Here is a 25,962-nt window from a genome sequence, read left to right as displayed (position 1 = left end):
CGTGTTGTGTCTAAACTAGCACTGAAAAGGAGTTTCAATGGATTCATTTTTTATATTAAAATCTCTTAGAAAATCTCCATCTAGAAATAGGAAACCTCTCATATTTCCAGTCAACAAGAAGGAAAAAATAATACTTAATTTACTTACTTGCTTGATACTTTATTTGGCTCCCAAAACCTGGACTTTTTGACACTAAACCAAGGGAAAACACGTTCCATTTGCTAAAAGAAAAACAAACAAACAAAAAAATAAAATGTCAACATGTGAACACTCATTTGGAAACCACATAGAAATCCACTCTGGCAACCTCATCAACTTCCTGCCAAAAAAACTGGAGGAACAAATTAATCATGTGTTTGTTATACACAGGGCAAAGCAAAAGCAGAAGAGAACAAATCTGTTGTGTTCAGAGGTTAACTATCCACAGGTAAGCATTAAAGACATGAGCTATTAATAGTACTCACCCGAATAAAGAAGGACTTGACCATGCTGTTGGCTTTTTTAATCTCTGGCTGCCCTCCATCTGAATTAATGGCTGCTTGAATGATCTTCACAATATCATCACTGAACTCCAACTATATAAAAAACAAAACATTAATTATTCACGAAACAGAATGCTCTCAAAACTACTTCCTCTTTCTTCCTCAATCACTCAGCACACAGATCTAATAGAAAACTTACACTCTATTTTAATACAGTATAATTTCTCTTTGGCTGAGGCCTTTGGGATTCAGTTCACAATTAACTTGTGGCAATCAAGAGACGCTAGGCTAACAAGGCAAGAATGCAAACAAATTAGCTGTATCATGGTAAGCTACCCAATTAGGCTCACAATTTTTTATTTGAATTAAAATGAATAAACAACTCAATAGCAACTGTGGACCATGAGAGCATTAATATAGGAGCATTTCCTTTACATTCTCAAGATCCTGAAATTAAAAGGCATCCATTTGCCGATGAAGAATTATTCAGATCTGATTGCAGAAGGGGAAAACCAATTAACTCCATATTGGCATTTTCCCATAAGCAGTTTTTCTGTGCTTCCTCTTAATATAAAATAATTTTCAGAGAACTCAGATGAAATCTAAATAAAAGAACCATTTTAAGAAATTACCATATCATAACCCTTCTTCTGAAACATGGAGCTAAAATAACACATATTGCTAGGTATCTGAAGGTACATGGCATTTCATGCAAATCATTTCTCAGCTGACTTCTACCCAACTTCATTCTCCAACGATCCAAGGAAGCTAACTTGGTGCTCGAAACGCTGGCATACGCTACGGGGACATACCACAGACATGTAGTTGCCCTGGTCCATTTTCCTCTTGACCCCTTCCAGATCTAAAGGCTGCTGCTCATCCTGCTTGCTGACCTCCGTGAGAACTGGTGGGTCAGGTCCTTCAGGGGAGCTGCGGGAAGGAATACTCTCCTCCGTCTCAGGATTTAAGTCCGGAGGCTTGGCAGCCTGTCGCCAGGAAAGATATGTTTCTTTTATCTAACACTGAAAATGAGGATTCCATGCAAATGCTATGAAAATTAATGTGAAGTATTCAATGCAAAACACTCAAAGAGTATGAAAATAGACATTTATCCAATAGAAAAGGAGAGTCCAACGTCTGTCCTCTAGTAGCTTGGCCAGGCTAACTTAGGAGTTCTGCTTGCTGACTTCCAAACCTGATATGAGGGAATCGGCACTGTGTCCGGTTGCTTTTGAGTACAACAGAGACAGCAGCTAGTTTTCCTATTCAAAAAATGCAGCTCTGTGAACATAAAACAGCAGCCTGGCTTTGAGATTAAGCTATCAAGTGGCCATTCCAACACCATACTTTATATTCCCAGTGAGTACTTCATGGGTGCACAGCTCACAACTTACAGACAGCAACTAGTGGTTTCAAGTTGGTTACTGTAATGGCCTCCTAACTATTGCTCTGGCTTCTAGGCTCAAGTCTTTCTGAACCTTCCCCTCCACTGAGGTCAGAATAATTTTTTTGGGGGGAGGCGGCTAAAAAAGCAACTCAGATCATCTTACTCTCTGCACTGGCTCCCCTCACCTTCAGAACATAAAGTCCAAGTTTCTTGTAACAGCTGGGCCTTTAAAGACACTGGCCCTTCCTTTCTTAGCTTTCTTATTCCAAAGAAGGCCCCTTCTGGCCTGTAAATATTTTCCTAGTGGTTATGGCCAAAATGACTCTATGAAACTCAACGAAGAAGGAAGCAAAATGAAACAAACGCTTCCCTTCCCCACCCCATCACCTGGTAAAAAACACCCAGGGACAAGCTCTCAGGAAACAGGGTGTGACGTGGCCTACCTGCCGATATCGGAGCAAGTGACTGGTGGTCCGAGAGTTCAACAGGGCCGTCAGAACCTGCTTCAGAGAGAGCTGCAGCTCCTTCTCCAGGGCCAGCCGCCACTCTGCAGGGTGCCGCTCGGTACAGTTCACACAAGTGTAGGCCACGCTTTCCGGCAGGTTGGATAGAATCTCATACATCTCATCTAAGAAAAGGAAAATCTACCATGAGGAGGGCCTCCAAGAAGGGGGGGGGGGTAGGAGAGGAGGTAACTGCTCCATTCAATCACTATAAGAAGCTGCATGCTAAGAACCATATTAAGCTCTAATATCCTGCAGGATATCACACATACTCATCTCCAAAAGGGACACTATTAAACACTAATGCAGGATTTGGCTACTGGAGAACTGATAGGTTACAGTACCAATAGGGACAGCAAAATAAATAAAAGGATGTATTCTGGATAAGTGAGCATGCACATTACTCAGTGTCACTTATTCTACAGGCCAAGAAAACATTTAAAAAGACTTCCATCATGTTGGGTTTCTAGTGCTCTAGGGGCTATCAAAGCAGGAGTAGCGAGGGAGAAAGAAACTGTAATAAAAAGACTCCAACCTTCTGTACCTGAAAGATTCTCACATTTGGAATGGACCCAGCGATCACACTTGCCACATTGCATCATCTTACTCTCATAGTCATCGTCATCATAGCACTTGTCACAGAGCGGGCAGAAGTTTCCTGGAAGCAAAGCAAAGCTTGCAGCAGCGCTTGGCTCACACACCAATGCTTTCCAAACCCCTGACTTCTGCGCATGCGCCAGTCTGATCCAGAATCTACATTCTCCTGGACTCATGAATGCCAGCACCAGTCTACTAAGGAATGTTCACAGCGGTGCAGCCAAGTATAAAGATTATGCCGAGCTCCTAGCATCCTCCCGGAAGAGATTCTGCTGGACCACTAGTTCCCCTCTTCAGACTCACTTAGAAAAGGTCATGAAGCAGATTATAAACATAATGGGAAAAGGACGGAAGAGTGAACTCTATCTTTGAGAACATTCAAAAGAAATTTTTAAAAATCTTAAGATATGATTGTATCTTATGTCAGTAAAACAGCGGTTTAATGTATTAGCTATCATCCTTTTTCTAGCATAACGTAAGAAGCTGGAGTAGCATGTGAAATCATTCCTGGAACAGCCAAGTGTGTGTGTGCCACACTCCGCCTCTACTTGCCTACGGCATTTCTTTGCAGGGAGCCGTACTAAAAAAAAAAAGTTCCCTTAATTCTTCCCACAAGCTAATAAAAACAAATCTTTATTTCTATTTGCAAAGTTTTCTGTGCAAAGAAAAGAGCAGGGCAGGCACATAGTAAAGGCGTTGAAACGGCGTTCTCAGACAGTGGGTGGGTCTTTCTCCTTCATTCTACTGCACTGCACAGTTCACCCTCGCAGTACCACGGCAACCTCTGTCAACCAATCCAAGTGGCTTTGGGGTGTACCTTTAGCGAAGAGTTTGGCACAGTCGTGGCACAGTGAGAAATCATGAGACCACTGTGCATCCCACCCTTTGCCTGGAGTTGTGGATCCACAGCTCTTGCAGCGCACACATTTGGTACAGATCTGGGAGAGGAGAAAAACTCAATAGGAATCTGCTTTTGGTATCTTCTCTTATTTTTATTTTTATTTTTTTATTTTTTTGACAGGCAGAGTGGACAGTGAGAGAGAGAGACAGAGAGAAAGGTCTTCCTTTTTGCTGTTGGTTCACCCTCCAATGGCCGCCGCGGTAGCGCGCTGCGCGCTGATCCGAAGGCAGGAGCCAGGTGCTTCTCCTGGTCTCCCATGGGGTGCAGGGCCCAAGCACTTGGGCCATCCTCCACTGCACTCCCTGGCCACAGCAGAGAGCTGGCCTGGAAGAGGGGCAACCGGGACAGAATTCGGTGCCCCGACCGGGACTAGAACCCAGTGTGCCGGCGCTGCAAGGCAGAGGATTAGCCTAGTGAGCCGCGGCGCCGGCCTCTTCTCTTATTTTTAAAAAGGTCTCAACCACAGTGCAGTTCTGGATTTGACTTCTTTAATGTGGTGAATTTTCCTCACAATGAGACAAAGGAGTTGTTACTCTGACGTCGGAGAGCAAGGATATCCCTATTGCCACATACAACAGCCCAGCCGTCTCAGGACCATTCTCTTCAAGTCAGCATAATTGGGCACTCACCCAGACTTTCTTTTTCTTGGTGGGTTTGGTGGGGTAGTTTGGTCCCAGGCACTCAGGGTGATAGCTGTTTCGGCACTTGTTACACTCCAGCAGCTGCTGTAAGAAAATACGATGGCAAACAGGTTGGCATCACTTCACCCTGCTACACACCAGCTACTTTGTAGGCCATCTCATGTTTCTCTTCAAGGAAGAATGCACACCCCGATAGCAGTTCACATTTCCTGTTAGGCTGTTCAGCCCCAGTCAAAGCACAGAGTTATTTCCTCCAAAGGCAAGGCACTCAGTGGTAAGTATTCTTACCAAGCAGACCTGCAATTTTGTCTCATGTCATGTTTTCTGCTTGCATTCCCAAAATTAAAGCACAAAATAGGCAGCTGATTACACCCAAGTAGTGAAAAGAGACTAAGTCAATAGAGACAGGAATTGAGATGCAACACTCTAAACTGCAGTCAGAAATGGAGCTGGAGACTAACGCGCCAGGTGGCTGGTACCTTGGTAGCCTGATGCTGCCTCCCACAGACGTGACAGAACTTGCAGCGCCGACAACACCAATTTTCCAGCTGGTCCTCCAGAGGGCGCTCGTTCTCCTCTAAACAGAACTTGTGGAAGGGCTCACAACAGACTTGGCAATACACAAACTGAAGTGAAAAGATGGGAGTGGAGAAGTGCATCACATGATGTGTAGAAAGAACTATCAACTCTACCCTAGTTCTACGCCTTGTGTTTTAGGAGTTCGCAGGTACACATTGAATTCACTAGATATCCAGGAAGGCAGGTGTTTAGTGCAGTGGTTAGGATGCCACTTGGGACACCTGGCTCTCCTATCAGAGTGCCTGGGTTGGACTCCCGGTTCTGCTTCCAGTTCCAGGTTCTTGCTGATGTACATACGGGGAGGCAGGAGGTGATAGCTCAAATCCTTAGGTCCCAGTCACCCTATGGAGACCCATGTGGGAGGCCTGGATTAAGTCCTGGTTTCAGCCTGGCCAAAACCCAGCTATTGTGGGCATTTGGGGAGTGAAACAGAAGATGCAAATAAGGGAGAACTGTAAAAGTTTTCTACAATTTGCTAAACAATTCTAAGCTCTGATTTAAATATTTTTTTTATTTATTTGCCTTTTACCTATCTGAAAGGGAGACAGATTGAGATTTTTTTTCATCTTCTGGCTTACCCCCAAATACCTGTGATACCCAGGGCTGGGTCAGGCCAAAGCCAAGAGTCTGGAACTCAATCTGGGTTTCCCATGTGGATGTCAGGGACCCATACACCGTGTTATCACCTGCTGCCTCCCAGGGCAGCATTAGCAGGAGGCTGGAACTGGACGCAGGGACGGTATTCAAACCCTGGCCTCCGACAGGTGGTGTGGAGAGCCTAAGCAGTGTCTTAACTGCTGCACCAAATGTCAATCTCTGTAAGTGCTGGTTTTAGAAATATTTTCATGTTGATACAGGATTTTCAAAGACACAAGAAAACAACCCAGAGATTAAGATATCACTGGGACAATTGGCCAATCCTAAGAAAGCTCCATAAGGATTGGAAATGGAGGTGGGACTTGAACCCGGGTACTCTGATAAAGGATGCAAGCATCCAAAGTCATGGTTTAACCTGCTGCTTCACAATACTTGCCCCTAGATACCATTTTTGTAACATGCTTTTTTCACTCAGATAATAATAATATATCAAAATACTAGCATATCCACTTTAAGGCATTAAGAACATACTTTTGGGGTGAGTGTTTAGCCTAGTGTTGGGTCACTGGTTGGGATGCCCCGGTCCCATATCGGAATGCCTGGGATCAATGACTACTCCAGCTCCTGACTCCAGTTTCCTGCTGATGTGCAGACCCCGGGAGGCAATGATAACAGCTCAAGTGGCTGATTTCCTGACACTTGTGAGAGAGACCTGGCTTGTGTTCAGGGCTCCCAGCTTTGTCCTGGCCCAGCCTTGGACATTCAGGCATTTGGGGAGTGGGCCACTGGATGGGAGATCTGTCATCTCTTAAATAAACATTTTAAAATGGAAAATAGTTGCTCAAAGAATAAATACCAAGTAGTAATTTGCAATTTTGCTAATGCATAATTTAAATCAACAAGTATGTGAGTGTCACTGATTAACAACATGATTTCAACCCAACCTTGGGTATTCTCCATATAAATAATAAGCTAAGGAAGTACTCAGGAATTTGAGAATTACAAAGGTCTTTGGATACATTCCTCATGAATGGCAAATTGCTGCTTCCTATTTATTTATTTATTATTTTTTTTTTTTTGACAGGCAGAGTGGACAGTGAGAGAGAGACAGAGAGAAAGGTCTTCCTTTTGCCGTTGGTTCACCCTCCAATGGCCGCCGCGGTAGCGCGCTGCGGCCGGCGCAGCGCGCTGTTCCGATGGCAGGAGCCAGGTGCTTCTCCTGGTCTCCCATGGGGTGCAGAGCCCAAACACTTGGGCCATCCTCCACTGCACTCCCTGGCCACAGCAGAGAGCTGGCCTGGAAGAGGGGCAACCGGGACAGGATCGGTGCCCCGACCGGGACTAGAACCCGGTGTGCCGGCGCCGCAAGGCGGAGGATTAGCCTGTTGAGCCACGGCGCCGGCCTGCTTCCTATTTAAAATTGTGCTACCTTTTTCTTTCTCATTGATAAGGTGGCCCATACTTCAAAAAATAAAAAAGATAAAGAAAAAGAGAGAAAACAAAAGTCACTCATATTCTAATCACACTCTTCATATTTTACTGTGACTCCTTCCATGTTTTCTCTATATTACATTTTAAAACATGTATTTAAACCAAAAACGAGATTGTTTTATATATTATTTTGGCTTTATAAAATATTTTTAAATGTTTATTTATTTATTTTTATTTGAAAGATAGCGTGATAGAGAAAGAGAGAGAGAGAGAGAGAGAGAGAGAGAGACAGAGATCTTCTGTCCATTGGTTCACTCCCCAAATACCTCCAACAGCCAGAGTGGGACCAGGCAGAAGACAGGAGCCCAGAACTCATTCAGGGTTTCCCACACGGATGGCAAGGACTCAAGTACTTGAACTATGATCTGCTGCCTTCCAGAGTGTGCATGAGGACGAGGCTGTAGTAGAAGCGAAGAGGGCACCTGAACTCAGGGACTCAAAGGGATGTGAGCATGCCAAGGAGGGGCTTAACCTGCTGCTTCAACGCTTACCTCTACAGACTATTTTGTAACCTGCTTTTTCGCTACATGTTGATATCATGTATATTATATTTAGGACTTCATATTTGTCATTATAGTCATTTCTTGTATTATTTTAAGCAAGACCTCCTTCTGATTGGACTTTTTTGTTGTTTCCTATTTTCTATTATCATAACAATATGGAAATAAACCCTTTTTAGATACAAATATATACCAATGTATCTAATAATATACTTAAATAAATACCTGGAGTGTCACTGTTGAGGTAGGGGTTATACCCATGTTAAAGGGAAGCACATATTTTCAAACCACCCCTTCAGAAAGGAAGATTGTAACTAATCGATATTTCAGCCAACAGAAAGTCCTCATTTCTGAACAATCCCTTTTATCATTATTTAATTTCTAGTTTTCTGTCAATTGCGGGCTTTATAGCCCCTACCCCACTGCTATGCTTTTATTTCTCATTTTGTGGATTATCTACTCTGTCCTCTGCCTATTTAAATGTTTTACTGCCAATCATTTCTTTCTTTCTCATTTATTGCCAAGAGCTCTTTACAGACCGGGGGCCGTGTGGGTGTCTCTTATTGCAGCACACTCTCACTCTTCCTGTGACCAGACAGCTAACGGAAAAATCACGTCTTTAATAAAGACCGACCTTCAGAGGTAGAACTATTAAACCTTTCTTTTTTTAAAGATGTATTTGACTTATTTGAAAGGCAGAGTTACAGGCAGAGAGGGAGAGAGAGATCTTCCATCTCCTGGTTCACTCCCTAAATGGCCGCATTGGTTGGGACTGGGCCAGGCTGAAGCCAGGAGCCAGGAACTCCATCTGGGTCTCCCACATGGGTGCAGGGGCCCAAGCACTTGGTTTCCTCTGCTGCTTTCCCAGGCCGTAGCAGGTAGCTGGATCGGAAGTGGAGCAGTCGGGACTCCCACAGCACTCACATGGATGCCCGTGTGTAGGTAGTGGCTTAACCTGCTGCACCTCAACACAGCCCCAGACTATTACCCTTTCCTCAGGCAACAGCTTTGCTACTCAAATAAGCAGACTTCTTTCTGAAATCTCTACAATGTCAAAAACATTTCCTTAGCTGGTTTAAACGGGATAGTACCTGCTAAATACCAACAGAACATAATACTTTCTTTCTATGTCAGCAAAGGAATCCATCACTAGCCCTCCTTGAGTACGAAGATGCAGGATGCCTTACCTCTACATGCCCACTACTGGCACAGAGAAAGCAAACCACCCTGGGTGTTATAGGAACAGAGGTCAGGATTCCTAAGCCTCCCATCTCCCACACGTTGTCTGCTTCACAATCCTCCTGCGGGGAGAGAGAAAGGTCACTCAGGCAAGTTTTAAAAGGACACAACCTTGGATTGAAAATAAGGATGGAAAGTATAAAATTAGAGTAACATCAGAATGTCAAGAGGAGTATTCAATGAAACCAGAAATAACTGCTTCTAAACATTTTAAACTCAGACACAAACTATTGGGAGATGCACAGACGGGTTCAATTCCTATTGCATGTATTGCAGAGATACTGGGATTGAGTTTCCTGTCATCCTGGTTTGACTGCTCCCATGTGAAAGAATAATTTCCTCAGATCGTGCACGGGGTGGCCGGCAGAGCTGCGGCTCCAGCCAACTCACACTCACTGACTTCACAGTCCTGGCAGAGGCTCTCCTGGCCTGAACCCACCTGCTGCCATCGCTCTCAGACACGACCCAGCCGGTGCTGACTTCTTCCTTCAACACCTTTGGTCACAGCATTTTCGTTATTTAAAGTCCATGTACAAAGTGTCTTCAAAAAGTTCATGGAAAACTTATATTATGGAAAAATTATGGGAGGATTTCAAAATGTATCTGTAGTAAAATGAGCTCATCTTTTGATTCCATTTTCCCTTGCACCGTGTGATCACTGAACACCTTTACCTTAAAGTCCACCCTGATCCTGTGGACTCCATCTGCTGGGACTTTCTGCTTAGAACTAGTGCCATTGGACAGGGTGCTGAGGATGTTCAAAGTGCTGGCATTCTCCTGCTTACTGATGGGAGGCGGTTTTTCCTAAGGAGACATAAGACAGTTCCAGAACAAAGCATACCCGACGTGCCGTCACATTTGCTATGTGTAATGCAAAGGACAAATCCCATTAATAGACCTGAAAACCTTGTTTCCAACGTAAGTGGCCCATAGAAACAGAACAGTCATCTTCAGAAGATCCTTACATCCTTTCTCTCCTTCTATCCATAACAAATAAAAATAGTGGACACAGGCAAAGGCAATTTTTACAAACAAATACTGTGAAGTAAGACAAAAACCAACTATGCCAAGGGGCCTGCAGAACAAGCAGATTCCTAGGCTAGAACCTGTGGGGCATCAAGGGAAAGAGACAAAAAAAGACAAGGGCTAAAGGCTAACCCTAAAGTTTATTCATTTTAAGAAATCCCACTGCTATCTATGTAGAAGAAGGAATGCAGTTTTGCTCAGTCACATCCATGTCAAGGGTGGAATAGCACACATGCCCGAGAGACGGCAGAGAGACAGATCTGTCCTCACCTTTTCTTTTGGTTTCTGTTTCACAGGGATATTAGGGCGGGGAGCCACTTTTTTCTGCTTGCTTTGCTCTGGACCTAAAGAATTCAAAGCAGACTGTGGTCAGATGCTGGCAACAGCTACGTTAGGAGTGATGAGCCTACGAGAGACACCCTCGGTTTCAAAGGAAAAATGAAGACAATCTCTCCAATGTAACTGGTTCTAAAAAAATCTTCCATTTCTTTATTATTATACAAAAGGCAGTTAATTTCTGGGACTGAAGACTTAAGATCCCCCAGTTCTGGTTTCCAAACGCCATCCGAGCCATCAGCGCCTCTTTGCTAGCACTTGTGGCTCAGCCGCTCCTCCGCGTCTTCCTTGCTACTCACCTGATTCTGGTGGCGGAGGCTGCTTCTTCTTGGGCTCGCTTGGAGTGGTCTTGGGAACTTCTTTTCTCGGGGGTCCTGTGCTGGGTGGCTGAGGAGGGATGGCGGGTGCTGGCTGGGAGGCCTGTTTGCTGGACTTCCTGGAAGCTGGAGTGCTGCCTTGTTTGGCTTCAGGCCCTGGCGCCGAGGCGTTCCCTTCTTCACTCTTCTCCTCGACCGGCTTCCGTGGAGCGGGCTCACTGCTGCTTTTCTTTGGGGCAGGATCCTCTCTTGCTGGTGGGGTAGGCTTCTGACTAGAGTCCACCACGCTCTTCACAACACTGCTCTCTTTGCTCTCTTTCTTTTCACTGGTCTTGGACTTTTTCTCTTTCTTTTTCACAGCTAGGATGAAGAAAACAAGGTCTTCTATTAGGGAGGACAATTTTTTTTTTTTAATCTAAAATAGATGTTTGGGGGCTGGCGCTGTGGCGCAGCAGGTTAACACCTTGGCCTGAAGCACCAGCATCCCATATGGGCGCTGGTTCGAGTCCCGGCTGCTCCACTTCCTATCCAGCTCTCTGCTGTGGCCTGAGAAAGCAGTAGAAGATGGCCCAAGCCCTTGGGCCCCTGCACCCACTTGGGAGACCCGGAAGAAGCTCCTGGCTCCTGGCTTCGGATCGGTGCAGCTCTGGCCATTGTGGCCATCTGGGGAGTGACCCATCGGATGGAAGACCTCTCTCTCTGCCTCTCCTCTCTCTGTGTAACTCTGACTTTAAAAAAAAAAAAAAAAAAAAAAAGATGTTTGGGCTAGCATTGTGGCGCAGCAAGGTAATCTGCCACCTGCAATAGCGGCATCCTGTTTGGAGCACTAGGTCGAGTTAAAGCTGCACCACTTCTGATCCAGCTTCCTGCTAACGCGCCTGGGAAGGCAGTGGATGATGGCTCCAGTACTTGGGAGACCCAGATGGAGTTTCTTGCTTCAGCCTGGCCCAACCCTGGCTGCTGTGGCTATTTGGGGAGTGAACCAGCAGAAAGCACTCTGCCTTTCAAACAAATAAATAAATCTTTAAAAAGTAAAATAAAAAAGATGTACAGAAATGTAACATAACCTTATTCTCAGTTTCCTGCAGTTAAAGTTGGCATTGAAAGGCTCAAAAAAAATTAATGTTAAGTTGGTCAGAGGAAACACGCACACTTTTATTGCTCTGGGGAGTGGACCACAGACTATAATTCTTAGATACATTTTAATTATTACGGAAATTTTAAAACATAACCCAAAATACAGGGAGTAGTCAAGTGAACCCTCTTGCACCCATCACCCAGCTTGAACCACCACAAACTCGCCAGAAACAGCAAGACTTAAAAAACTAGTATTCTCTTTACTATGTTTGTGACATGCTGCATTGACACAGGGAGCATTTGGAGTGAGACCCTTTTTAGCAACACTACCTTTAGCTTGCTTTTGAAGGTAGGCTTTGGAAGGCATCCATTGTAGATTCTGACATTTCCTCATCCTATGACAACAAAGAATAAGCCATGTAAGTTACATTTGCAAGAGAAGCAATTGAAACAAATGGTCATTTGTCTGCAAGAATCAGTGAATTTTTTATTCAGGTTCATTTTGACAGCTGAAAAAGTCTGCTCATTACTCAGGTTAAATCTGAACCTTCAGATCCTGAAAGCAGCAATTTTACCCACCCTGAGGATTTAGAAGGAACAAATATCAAATTAATTTGAATTGGGACTCAAATTTCTTATAACCTAATACTGACTAGCACTGCACACAAAATGATCACTCAATAAATCTTGTGGTCCTTAAGACATTTATAATCATAAAATAGACTACAATTAGCCAGTAAGGCCTTTGTCTACCAATATAATGCTACAGGTAGGTGGGTCTCATGGCTCTGATACACGAATACTTCACCCCTTAATTTAAATTTAGCGAAACTCAAATTTAATTTGAAGTCTAAAATTTCACCACATCAACCCTTACATTTAATGCAATTTTAGCTTGCCATCACGTACCTATATGGGATAATAAGATTCTTGCTTAAGGCCCAGTCAAAACAAAGCACAGAACTACTTATCATCTCCTGGAAACTGTCTCCACTGAAGTAAATAATTCAGTACTTCTTCCAATTAAGTTTTTTATTAACCAGCATCATTCATTTATTCATTCATTCAGCAGTTATGCATGGATAATACCTATTCCTTGTGCCAGCACTCTGCAAGATGCTCACCCCCCAAAATTTCTGTTTCTGTAACTCTCCTGATCCATTTTATACAAATCTTTCCAGGTGGCAGAAACTACACCCATAGGAGGTAAGTGTTTGAGGCAGTGGTTAAGACACCACTTGGGACACCAACATTCCAAACTGGAGTGTCTAGTTGAAGCCCTGGCTCCACTTCTGATTCTAGTTTCCTGCGAATGTGCACCTCGGGAAGCTGCAGATAAAGGCTTGTGTACTTAGGTCACTGTCACCCATATGGAAGACCCAGACTGAGTTCCAGGCTCCTGGCTTTGGTTTGGTCCAGCCCCAGCTATTGTAGACATTTGGGAAATGAACCAACAGATGGAAGATCTCTGTCTATATGTCTCTCTTTTGCTCTCTCTTTCTGTATTTCAAATAAAAAATTCATAAACTTTTTTTTTTAAAAAAAAAGCATGTTTGGGGCCGGCACTATGGCATAGAGGGTAAAGCTGCCACCTTCAATGTGGGCATCCCATATGGGCGCCAGTTCAAGTCCCAGCTGCTCCACTTCTAATCCAGCTCCCTGCTAATGGCCTGGGAAAGTGGCAGAAGATGGCTCAAGTGCTTGAGCCCCTGCCATGCAAGTGGGAGACCTGCAAGAAGCTCCTGGTCCCTGGCTTTGCATCTGCCCAGCTCTGGCTATTGTGGCCATTTGAGGAGTGACCCAGTGGATAGAAGATCTCTCTCTGTCTCTCTGTAACTCTGCCTTTCAAATAAATAAATCTTTAAAAAAGCCTGCTCACAAACTGGTTAAAAAAGGGGGAGAAAATGTAGAGCAATAAAAAAAAATTCCATATCAAAAATTCCCTAAGCATGAAAATATTCTAAGAAGTCAGAGAACATGGAGATTTACATAAGACAGGCTCATGACTCCTGAGTGCCATAAAGGCAGGAGTAAAGAAATGTTATGCCCACACTGGTCAAGTTTTAGGGAGAACTGCTCCAGAATGGCACTGACATGGTAGTCACTAGTCACCTGTGGCTGTTTAAGTTAATTAACATTAAGCACAGGGCGTAGTTCCTTAGTTCCACTAACCATGTGCCACATGTGGCTAACGGCTGCCACACTAAACTGGGCATACACAGAGCATGTTTATGACCGCAGAATGTCCAATTAGAGAGTGTTGCCCAAGAGCAATTCTTACTTCAGCACAACCCACATCCAATCACATCATGGAATCCAACCCTGCAGCTGATCGTGCAACTCAAAGGCGATCTGATACGACCACATTCAACTTCCTGATGCATCTCTGCAACAAACCAGGGGTAAATAAGCAACCTCCGGGTTGAGAGGTCAACACCACTCACTTGCAGCACTGCTTCTTTATGTTACGGCCACCAAACTTGGGCTTGTCTAAGCAATTAGTGCAAACACCACAGTCCTCAGGCACCTGGCAGCCAGGACACTGCCCACACCGCCTCGATCGCCGTCCTTTCTTTACCGGAGGTTCCTGAGGTGCCTTGTTTCTGGTGACAGGCTTAATCGGTTTGATGGGGGGAGCAAGAGGTTCAGCATCTTCTGAGCCAGCAATCGATGACTTGTCTGTTAGGGAAAGGTGCCGTTAGTTCTGAAGGAGCAGCTAATCCCTTCACATCACTAGATTCATTCAAACCTCATTTTAATTGGGACTCCAAAAATGGAATACATTATAATGAAAATATTTATATGTGGAATTCAGCATATGTTTCAAAGAACTATTTAAATGTTTAAAAATGCCTATAACCTCAATCTTGACAAAAGCGCAAATCCAAATTTGAAAACCAAACAGTATAAACCAAGTTCAAGAATATGAATTTAAAGCTTGTAAATCTCTCAATTCATCATGAGTAGCGACCTAGCATTTAAGAACTACATGGCAGGGGCCAGCGCTGTGGCAAAACAGATGAAGCTTCCATCTGTAATGCTGGCATCCCATATGGATACTGGTTGGAGGCCTGGCTGCCCCACTTCTGATCTAGCTCCTTGCTAACGTGCCTGAGAAAGCAGTGTAGGATGGCTCAAGTGCTTGGGCCCCTGTTAACCCATGTGGAAGACCTGGAAGAAGCTCCAGGCTTCAGCCTGGCCCAGCCCTTGCCATTGCAACCATCTGGGGAGTGAACCAATAGATGGTTCACTGTCCCTCCATCTGTCTCTCCCTCTCTCTCTCTGTAACTCTGCCTTTCACATAAATAAGATAAATCTTAAAAAAAAAAAAAAAGAGAGAGAGAGAAATAAAAGAAAAAAAAAAAAAGAAAAAGGACTACATAGCAGCCATGAAAATGTGCCTCACAGCAGTCCAACTCCAGGAAGTGCAACTGACCAAGGATCCCGCTGCTTGTGCTCTGAAACCCAGCAATGCAGACAGGCCATTCTTACCACGGGCTCTTCCCGGGCAGTGAGTCAGTGCGGCAGGGACACGACGGTAGGCTGACCCCAGGAGACACAAGGCTCCTCTGATACACCTCATGGCAGTCTAAGGAAGGCTTCCCCCAACCTTCCTTCCTACTCCCCTTCACGGGAGTCACCGGACTCACACCACAGTCCCACAGCTCCCCAGTCTTCCCTGGCCATGTCCTCATTTTCATTCTCAGGTATTTCCTCTAATAAAATCCTCAGGCATTTAATCCTCTCTCGCCATGTTTTATGGAAGACCTGGACGAACCATGAAGTGCCTAGTTGGCACCTCCAGAATGATCAGCAAACAAACCAGAGGTCTGCTCAGACTCCAAGGCTGACCCCCGACCTACCATCATTCCCCATGGAAGACAAAATCTTCTCCCGTTCTTCCCAAGGTAAGGCACTCAGGGTGGGCATGTCGTCAGGAAACACAGCTCGTTTTCGGCCAAGGGCAACAGCAGCTCTTCTGCATACGTGTTTAATACGGGGACCTCGTACAGAGGTCTCTGATGAATCACTCTCTTGACCCTGCATGCCAGGCAAGCCAAAAAGCAAACAACAACCACATATGTTGGAAATATGATTGAATGTAACCTAGGTATGCTTGGTCAATTCTCATGATCTAGAATCATAAGTCAGATCGATAACACAGAAGTCAATTACTTCTGTGTCTTAAAATTGGCAGCAAAAAAGCCCTCTAGTCAAAACACAGAATCAACTAAACTTCTATTCTTAATTACACTACTTCTTTAAAATTCCCCTCAAAATTCAAGCTGCAGGGGCCTGTGTTGTTGCATAGCAGGTTAAGCTACTGTCTCCAACACCAGCATCCCATATGGGCATCAGTCAGAGTCCCAGCTGTCCACTTCCAATCCAGCTCCCTGTTAATGTGCCTTGGAAAGCAGTGGAGGACGGTCCAAGTACTTTGGCCCCTGCACCTACGTGGGAGGCTTGTGTGAAGTTACTGGCTCCAGGATTCGCCCTATCTCAGCCTTGGCAGTTGCGGCCATTTGGGGAGTGAATCAGCGGACGGAAGATCTGTCTGTCTGTCTCTCCCTCTCTCTGTAATTCTTCCTTTCAAGTAAATAAATGAATCTTTTTTAAAAATTCAAGGGGCCATTGTCGTGGAGTAGCAGGTAAAGTCACTGCTTGAAATGTCAGCATCCCATATGGGCGCAGGTTTGCATCCTGGCTGCTCCACGTCCAATCCAGCTCCCTGCTAATGCACCTGGGAAAGCAGTGGATGACAGCCCAAGTGTGTGGGCCCCTGCACCCATGCGGGAGACCTGGAAGAAGCTCCTGACTCCTGGCTTCAGTTTGGCCCAGCACCAGCCATTGCAGCCATCTGGGGAGTAAACCAGGGGATGGAAGATCTCTTTCTGTCTCTCTCTCTCTCTCTCTGTGTAACTCTCTGGCATCATTGTAACAAACTCAATTTTATAGCTTTTCTGTTCTACTGCTTAAGGTTAAGTGCTTCTCATCTGTATTCTTCAAACAACTAGCATCTGTTGCTCTCTGATCACTCACTACTCAAGGAGGAAGAGAATGCTCCCCTCCAGTTTTCTGTTTCATCAGGGTTAGAAAAACGATTTGACTATAAAAATGTACTTCAAAATGAAGTCAGATTCCACTACTCCAAAGCCATGAGGTTCAAACTACTTGGCACTCTCTGTAAGTAAGGTCCCAATCCACCTTTTGGCCTTGGTTCACCACTCTCTCACATGGGTCAGTCCAACTGTCTACTGTTCCTTACATACACTCAAGTTTTCCCATCTCCAGCCACACTTTATTCACATGTATCCACTAAAACCCTAGTGGTCCTTGAGGGCTCACTGCTAATAGCACCACCTCCACCAGGCTTCTCCTGATTCCCATAACTGAGTGTAACTGAAACACTTAGCCTAAAACTTGCTCATCGAAGGAGTTTGATAAGCTGTTGGTTTTAACAGGCAAGTTGGAAGAGAGTACCTGTGCTTTGGGCTGGTCAGTTTGCTTAAGACTCTTACTCTTCTCGATCTTGCAGAGCTGGGCTTTGGCCTTTTTTAGCAGGCTGGCAACCCTCTTGTCAGTCATTGGAAGCTTGTCTGCCTGAGCCAACATGGAGCCTATGGAGGAAGTGGAATGTTTAACAGTGCTAGAGGAAGGAGTGGAAAGGCAGAGGGTTTTCTCCTTCTCCAGGGATGGGGCAGTTGGGCCGAGGTCCAAGTTGTTTTTTTCCAGATTTCCTCTCCCTTTCTTTATAAGTATTTTGGTTTTGACAGCTGTTGTATCCCCAAGAGTCACAGCAGCAATATCAGTCCCAGAATCGAGTGATGAAGACTTCTTCCGCCCTGTGGCCTTTTTGGCAGAAGAGGAGGTGCCAACATCTTCACCAGCAGCCTTCTCTTTGGAAACCCTGCCCACTGCATACAAAGCGGAGCTACTCTGAATCTCGGACCCCTTCTTCCTCTTCTCTTTCCTTGACTCCCGCTTATTCTCTTTTTCTCTCTCCCGGTCTCTCTCTCTACTCTTGTCCTTCTCCACGCTCTTGTCAGCGTCTCGATCTTTGGACAGCTCCTCGGGGGCCTTGTCTTTATTTCTCCCTCGTTCAGTCTGAGAGCCTGGGGTGAACCAAGGGAAGAGAGGAGTGGGACTACTTGACGAGAATGGCTCTGCTGGAGCACTAGTCTGCTTCCTTGGTCTCTGGTTTTTCTCTGCAGATTCCCCAGACTGAGTCAGGGAATGAGAAGGAAAAGTAAAAGTCGGGTTTAAGGCACTAGTGGCAAGAGGACTAACAGAAATGCTCAACGAGGAAGAGACAGAAGATGGGGGAGTGAGAGGTGACAGCTCAGAAGTACTAAGCCTTCCACTTCTTGTCCTCATGGAGTGAGAAGGAGATCTTGGTTCAGATCGAATAGGACTAAACACTTTTCTTTTCCTTTTTCTATTAGATACTCCTGAAGAAGATGTCCCCGCAGAAGTTCGATTACTAGGCAAAGTTACAGACTCAAATATTCTAGAGTGAGCCTCGCTTGGAGTAAATCGTGGAGCCCTCAGAAGAGGGCTCCTTTTGTGCATATCAAACCTTGTTCCGGAATGGAGTGGCGAAAACAGTCGGGCTGAGGCAGCAGTACCAGATGCAGAAAAACCAGACGCGAAGCCGACATCCTCGGGAGTGAGTGGAGGGGGTCGGAAGTTATCAAATATTGGTTTGCGGATAAGACCTTCTTTGGCATACTTTGCTGAGGAAAAGTACTGCGGCTCTGACCTAGAATGCTTCAAAGAAGTCCACCTAAATGTCGGTTCTCGCAAAATAGATTTTCGCTTCCCTTGCATGGGCGCAGCAGAAGCAGGCAAAAACGGTGAGGCTAGGGGGATTGTTGGAGGCATGAGCCACGGTGTGTGGTCAGAGATGCTGGGGGCCGGCTGCAGTGGCGGGGGTGGAGTAAGCAGCGGGGGAGGGGGCGACGAGGAGGTCTGCTGCTGGGGGGCACTTTGTAGAGTTGACAGCTTTTTAGTCGCTCTAGATCCGAAGCTCCTCTCCGATACCGAATACCTTCTGCTCCTCCTGTCGTTGCTCTCGGTTTCTGGGGACTGGGAAATGGGCAGTGGAGTATGGACTTCGGGGGTCTCACTCCGCTCTTCGGGAAGACCCTGGATCTCCTCAGAGGCCTGAGAATCCGTGGAGGTATCGACGCTGGGGCTACTGGATCGGGAGGAGTCTGAAGACGCCTGAGAGGAGTGCTGAGAAGCTGCGCTGGATTTTTCAGAAGATCCACAGGACGTGGCGCTGAACCTGCTGTTGGGTGTAGACTCCAGCCGGGCGATTTTAATTGGAGGGTCGTAATCCTCATCCTCGATGAACCGCCGAGGCGTTTTGATGATGCGTGAGGAGATGGCGCTGACGACTGGCATGATGAACTGCCGGATGTTCTTGACCTGCGTCTTCACCTTTCTTCCTTGCAGCTGAGCTGCTTCTTTTTCAATTTTCTTTTGGGCCCCTTTTTTCGCCCTCTGCAGGAGCTGCTTAGCAATTGTCGCATCTGTCCTTTTGGAAGAAGGAATAATCCTGACCGGCTTAATCCTGCGAGGGCTCTGCCTGACCACCGCCTTGTCCTCTCTGGAGAGCGGAGGGCTTCCTTCTTTGTCTTTGCGGACCTTCTGGGGCTTTTCCAGTTCGGAATTAATGAGGAGACCCGAAGGGGTCTTTATCCTCTCTGCGGACGGGGGCCTTCCTCGCCGCCGGACAATCTGGACCCCCTTCCTTCCTATTTGAAGCTTCCCTGTCTTAAACTTAGACTTGAGAGGAGAGAGTTTACCTGCTCTTAATTTTTTTATCTTTGTGGCTTGCTGAAAGGTGGCAGAAGGCGTCCGTTTGATTGCTTTCAGGCTCTCTTCTTTGCTTTCCTTTGGTAACTCTGCAATGTCCTTTCCGTGGGTTATTTTGATTTTGACTCCAGTGAAAGTGGGAGGTCTTCCTCGCTTCTTTTCTATGCTTTTTGAATCTTTCTTCTTGATCTTATCTCCAGATTTGGTCTCTGGTTTATTGAGAGGGGAAAACACAGATGAGTCTGAGAGGATAGCTGAATTCCGGTCAGAGCCGCTTCTAGGTCTCCCGCGAGGTTTTCGAGGACTAGTTTTAACTGCGTACAGAAATTAAACAATGAAGAGCATATATTTAGCCGTGCAGTGCAGGTCTTAACTAAGCTGAATATCATTTAGTACAGGCCATTTGGTACTGAACTCAACTTGGGTCTATTGAGCCAATCAAATACCTTAATTGTGCTTAGTTTCTTTTCACCAAAAAAAAGCTGCCTCAAAGAAAAAAAAAATTCACCTGAAAGAACATTTAATTATTTTTTATTGCAAACATCAAGATAATAATGAGAGGTTTTCAATTGAACAACTAATCTATAAAACCGATTTTCCTACAACTTTAGGAGAGCAAGAAATATTTTCCCCCCTAAATTTAAAAGAATTGTAAGGAAAAAAGAAATTTGTAACACCTCTCCATGTCCTAGCCACTAAGCCCAACATTAAAGAACACGTTTCTAAGAAGCCACACCATCTTTTCAATTCAGAATTTTGGTTTCAAATGAATCTGAACAAGGTGTTCGTCAATCAACACTGCGCTTTCTTGGGAAAAAGCCCCTGGGTACTCAGCATCCTTTATTTGCTGTCTATTTTGCCAAGGTAAACCAATAAAGTTTTACTGAATAAAAAACATTCAGTCACGAGATGTCAGAATAAGGTCTGAACTCCAAGGCATTTGAAAACAAACCAGTGAAGAGACATAAGGAGGTGTCTATTAATCTACTCTCCTATTTGGAGTTCTTTAACTAGTTAGTCACAAGTGACAAAAAGATTTAACCTTAACTAACGTCAACAGCAAACCAACTTATTAAATCAGATTTCTTTCATTCTGAATCAAAGGAATTTGCTGATTCATAAATTAGCTCAATTTGCTACTTACCAAGGGATTTACGAGAAAGAGAGTATCTCTAATACTTACATAAACCTGTATTCTTAAAATGTATTAAGAGTTGCCAATTGTATCATATCTCCTCTTCCTTCTTGACTTTGCATGTTTTATATGACAACATTCTTCTAAGTCTAAAACCTCCCATAATAGGCACCAAAAGAGATTTATGCCATTATAATGAGCACTTTCACTATAGAACCACTTTCTAACAGAACAGAAATCAACAAAGGTCTTACTGTTGAGTTTTCTAAATATAAATGCATTCCTCACAAATTAACTTATGAGATTTCCCTTAAGTTAAGGATTCACAAGTCCATTCTCAATATACAAGCATGTTAACCAAAACAAAGATAATGGATTAACAGACATGAGAGAAACTGTTTCATTTCCTAAATAATGAGTCATATCCAGATAGCTTTTTAGAAAACAAGACAACATTCAAGGTAGACTGACAGCCAAGAGAAAAGAGGAAACCATCATGAAAGAGTTGTGGATTAACAAAATAAAACTCCTGCCCAGAAGTACATAAGATTCTATATAAATGTGGTAGACTTGAACCTGACCACTCAGAAAGCTTTATCAATTCTGAAACTCTCGTCTATCTTACTTTCCAAAGAAGCTTTACATAGATAAGTAGAAAAATAGAAACAGCTCAGCAGAGAGTACTGTCCGCTCTGCTGCTGACTTCCCTAATCCACAGCACATCCAACGGACTCGCCAACTGGTTATAAATAGTTGTTCGTCATGTACTTTCTAGGCCTACTCTGTCAACTGTAAATGAAAGACTAGACCAGATGATGCCCCAAATCCCTTTCCTAATATGAATTTTTAACATTTCATCACATCTTAAAGAGAATATTGCTCCTGGGGCTGGCGTTGTGGTATAGCGTGTGAAGCCACTTCCTATGGCACCGGCATCCACGTGGGTGCTGATTTGCTTCCTAGCTTCTCCACTTGTGATCCAGCTTCCTGTTAATGACCTGAGAAAAGCAGCAGAATATGGCCCAAGTGCTTGGACCTCTACCACCCATGTGGGACACGCGGATAAAGCTCCTGGCTTTGGCCAGGCCCAGTCTTGGCTGTTGCAGCCACCTGGGGAGTGAACCAGCGGATGTAAGATCTCTCTCTCTCTCTCTCTCACCCTCTCTCTCTGTAACTCTGACTTTCAAATACATAATCTTAAAAAGAGAAAGAGAAAATATTGCTACTGTGTAAATAATACTGATAACTGGATAACCATTGGACACTACCTTCCCACTGAAATGGCAATGCCACCACCACTTGAGAAACCTGTCAACTTGGTTGTTTGAATTAGATTACTGTACAACATATGCTGACTCTTAAATGAGACCCAGATGCTAACATCACATTTAACTACAGTGTCTATCCACATGAAGCCAAAAACTATATCAGAAGTCAGGATGGCAGTGGAGATGGGGAATGTATTTCCCATCCAAGGGTCTTTAGCCTTCTCCTACAGAGTACTGATTTCTGCAAGCCACTAAATATTATTTCTGCTGAGAATCTTCTCTTTAAAAAAAAAAGATTATTTATTTATTTGAAAGGCAGAGTTACAGAGAGGTAGAGAGATCTTTCATCCATACTGGTTCACTCCCCATATGGCCACAATGGCCAGAGGTGAGCTGATCCAAAGCCAGGAGCCTGGAGCTTCTTCTGGGTCCCCTACATGAGTGTAGGGGCCCAAGGACTTAGGCCATCTTCTGCTGTTTTCCCAGGAACATTAGCAGGGTGTTGGATGTGAAGTGGAGCAGTCAGGACTCAAACTGGTACCCTTATGGGATGCTGGCACAGCAGGTGGCAGCTTTGTCAGCTATGCCACAGTGCCAGTCCCAAGAACCTTCTCTTAGGAAACTGCTTGTAAGTCTAGAATTCTAAGGGCTGGCGCTCTGACATAATGGGTAAAGCTGCCACCAGTGATGCTAACATACCATGGGGACACTGGTTCATGTCCTGGCTGCTTCAAACTTCTGATCCAGCTCCTTGCTAATGGCTTGGGAAAAGCAATAGAATATAGCCCAAGTATATGTAGGTCCCTGCCATCGGTGTTGGAGACTCAGATAAAGTTCCTGGCTCTTGGCTCCTGCCTGGCCCAGCCTGGCCATTGCGGCCATCTGGGGAGTAAAGCAGCAGGAGGAAGATCCCCCCCAAAAAACTCTGACTTTCAAATAAATAAATAAATCTTCCTTAAAAATCTAGAATTTTTAGATATTCTGTTGTGGGAACAATGACAACTATTGCTAATAAATAGAAACATGCCATGTAATGTTTTTTGTTCTTTAGCACAGCCTTTCAAGGATCAGGTGAATGGTTCATATAGTGCTAATACTTTGTCTTTAGTTCTTTGATAACAGTAGATTAAATTTCATCTGTGAGAAACAAAAGCTAAATTATTCCCAAAGGCATACATGAATCTAAGGATGCTCCAAGCAGGTGGTCTTCAGTTTGCCTGCCTGGTTTCCAAATCATTCCTTGGAAACTTACCTCCCATGCCCCAGGTAGTTCCCAGAAGAAGCATACTAAAGAATAAAGCAAATGTGGCCTGACAGAGAAGTGTCACATAAAGACATCTAGGTCACAAGCCATCTCCTGTCTCCATTATTGTAGGTCACCCTTGACATGCAAAGACGGCACGGGGAAGCCACACTCTCCTAACAAACAAAACTGAAAGGCACCGCGTGCTTAATCGGCCATACCTGAAGGAGACCTTGTGGGGCTTCTCACTCTGACTTCTTCATCTGAGCCAAAACCTAAGAACTGCTCATCCTACAACAAAGGAAAATTATTTTAAAATCAGAAGCAAAAACATGAATGTGAACATATCCCAAAGAAACACCCAGAGGAGGTACAAATGAATTTTGAAAATTAACCTCTATTTTATTAATCATTCAAATGGATACTAGAAAATAACCAATAATTAAATGAAATGGGCCCAGCCATGCAGCTTCATTTCAGACAAACAGGAGCTGGCAGTCACTGGACAATGCACTGAAAAGTCATCTTTGGTGCATAACACCCAGGGGACAGTCCTGAATCTCAAATGATAGATACAGCCCAAAACAATTAAAGGGTGACTTTAATTCAGGTAAGCAATCAGTATAATGATAGAAATATACAGCCCCAATAAAACAAAACAAACGCTTTTCAGTATTTCACTCTACAGACACATAAGGAATAACATAAATAACATCATAATCTCTTACCTACTAAATATTAACAGAGACTGAAAGTGCCATAATCGTCAGTTCCTTAACTCAGGAATTGACATTTAGGTGTGATTTCTGTACATTTGAGATCCAGAGATTCTCAACGTGCATTTTATGGCATCGTTTTAAAACGCCCTGTGATAAGAGACTTAATGGTGGGCAGCAGCATTTGTGAGAGGGACCAAGGACTGGCCACATGCAGGGGGACATCCTGTCACCAGGAACTTACAGCACATCTCATCTTCATTTATACTTGCAAGAGACAAACAGCCAGACTTCCCCTTACCTCTAACTTTTAACCTGCCCTTTAAACATGTGCTAAGGAGTCACCGAATCTACTCTGCTCAGGCTCTCAAGCTAGACCATCTACCGAAACAGGCTGACCACGAGACAGTCACTGGTTCCTGAGGCTGAGTTCTTCCCAGAGAGATTCAGCGAGAGAATTTCAGATGTCAGGAACAAGCTCCACAGAAAACAAAAACAAAGCAAGGAGTGATGAACAGACCTTCCTGTACCTCCAGCTTCCACTGAAAAGTCTCGACTAAGGTCCCATGATCACAGCCCACAAACTTTCCTCTTGGGATCTAACCGCGCACGGAGCGGACAGAGCGGTGGCCTCTCTGCTGCAGAGCTGTCTGCCCAGTCAGTTGGCTGTCAAACGTTTAACCACTTTCAACCAGGAATATATTAAATGCTACATGTCATGATGTACACAAATTGGTAGCATCATCTCCTAAATGTGAATGTCTTTAAGGAGCACAATTTTGGGTTCAAGCCTTGGCAAGCTATACAACTTATACTTCTTACTAAAATCTAAAAAAATTTCTGCTCTGACATTATTAAGACTGAAGTGCTAAACTACTTAAGAAAAAGCTGAAATTCACCTTAAAGAGATTTATTTAAAAAATGGATTACAATTCTAAGAATGTGTTACATCTAAGTTTAAGGAATATACACTAAAGGATGTAAACTTTTTACAGTTTCTTCTTTCAACACTCAATTTACTATTTTTTTAAAAAAAGATTTAGTTATTTTATTTGAAAGGTAGAGTTACAGAGAGAGAGAGAGATAGAGAGCAAAAGATCTTCCATCTACTGGTTCACTCCCCAAATGGCTAAGCCAAAGTCAGGAGCCAGGGAGCTTCTTCTGGGTCTCCCACGTGAGTGCAGGGGACCAAGTATTTGGGCCAACTTCCACTGTTTTCCCAGGCACATTAGCAGGGAGCTGGATCAGAAGTGGAGCAGCTGGGACACGATCTGGCGCCCATTTGGGATGCTGGCATTGCAGTTGGCAGCTTAACCTGCTGTGTGCCACAGTGCCGGCCCCATCATCATTAAGTTTAAAATAAAACTTTAAATTATTTAACCTTAAAAATTAAAATCCTTATTGTAAACATAACTATTTGTTGCTCAGCCTTTCAAATAAATTAAAACATTTAAAAGGGGGGAGGCACGGCATTTTGGTACAGTAGTTTAAGCCTCCGCTTGCAAAGTTGGCATTACTGGAGTGTGGTTCAAGGTCTGGGTGTTCTGCTTCTGATCCAGCTAATGTGCCTGAGAACGCAGCAGAAGGTGGCTCAAAAGCTTGGGCCCCTGTTACCCATGTGGAGACCTGGATGGGGTTCCTGGCTCCTGGCTTCAGCCTGGCCCAGGCCCAGCTGTTGGGGCCATTTGGGAAGTGAACCAGCAGACGGAAGATCTCTCTGTCTCTTCTGTCACTCTGTCTTTCAAATAAATAACTAGTTCTTAAAAAGAAAAGAAAAACTCCTCTCTTCATCTTAAGTCTAGCCTAGGACATTGTGAAACTTGACCCAAAATACATTTCTGAAATGAATCTCAAGGTTGACACTTGTAGACTGCAACATTACCAAAAAAGAAACCAAAACTTACAAGAGCCAAGTTAATCCCAAATCTTACACAATAATGGAAATTCCATATTGTAAATTTTAAAAATATACTTGTAGCCAAAAAAAATGTTTAAAAAAGTTACTCAAAACATATTTTGAGAAATAAATTAGGCAATGGTCAATTACCTCAAGTGCTGAAAGAAAAACAAAACACCCAAATCCCAAAAATCATAGAATTTTAGAAT

At 44.2% G+C, this 25,962-nt stretch overlaps 1 protein-coding gene across 6 annotated transcripts in view; it reads right to left on the bottom strand.

Annotated features, from left to right (window-relative positions):
* The window catches only part of KMT2A (lysine methyltransferase 2A), a 91,791-nt gene that overhangs the window by 32,173 nt on the left and 33,656 nt on the right, over positions 1-25,962 (bottom strand). For 3 of the 6 annotated variants that reach the window (XM_062197122.1, XM_062197127.1, XM_062197124.1), the window contains 17 exons: positions 23,362-23,431; positions 17,155-19,808; positions 15,537-15,714; positions 14,118-14,352; positions 12,004-12,068; positions 10,579-10,956; positions 10,214-10,287; positions 9,590-9,721; positions 8,866-8,979; positions 4,991-5,137; positions 4,500-4,595; positions 3,787-3,907; positions 2,908-3,030; positions 2,313-2,497; positions 1,295-1,468; positions 465-575; positions 148-221 (listed from right to left, as the gene is read on the bottom strand). In XM_062197122.1, coding sequence (XP_062053106.1) covers positions 148-221; positions 465-575; positions 1,295-1,468; positions 2,313-2,497; positions 2,908-3,030; positions 3,787-3,907; positions 4,500-4,595; positions 4,991-5,137; positions 8,866-8,979; positions 9,590-9,721; positions 10,214-10,287; positions 10,579-10,956; positions 12,004-12,068; positions 14,118-14,352; positions 15,537-15,714; positions 17,155-19,808; positions 23,362-23,431 — 4,931 coding nt within the window. The remainder of the gene's footprint in view (positions 1-147; positions 222-464; positions 576-1,294; positions 1,469-2,312; positions 2,498-2,907; positions 3,031-3,786; positions 3,908-4,499; positions 4,596-4,990; positions 5,138-8,865; positions 8,980-9,589; positions 9,722-10,213; positions 10,288-10,578; positions 10,957-12,003; positions 12,069-14,117; positions 14,353-15,536; positions 15,715-17,154; positions 19,809-23,361; positions 23,432-25,962) is intronic. The other 3 variants (XM_062197126.1, XM_062197128.1, XM_062197125.1) reach the window with 2 other exon arrangements.

Source organism: Lepus europaeus, chromosome 7 (assembly GCF_033115175.1).
Source record: "Lepus europaeus isolate LE1 chromosome 7, mLepTim1.pri, whole genome shotgun sequence".
NCBI classification, from domain to species: domain Eukaryota; kingdom Metazoa; phylum Chordata; class Mammalia; order Lagomorpha; family Leporidae; genus Lepus; species Lepus europaeus.
The sequence above is the reverse complement of the archived record's forward strand: the minus strand, read 5'-3'. Positions and strand labels throughout refer to the sequence as shown.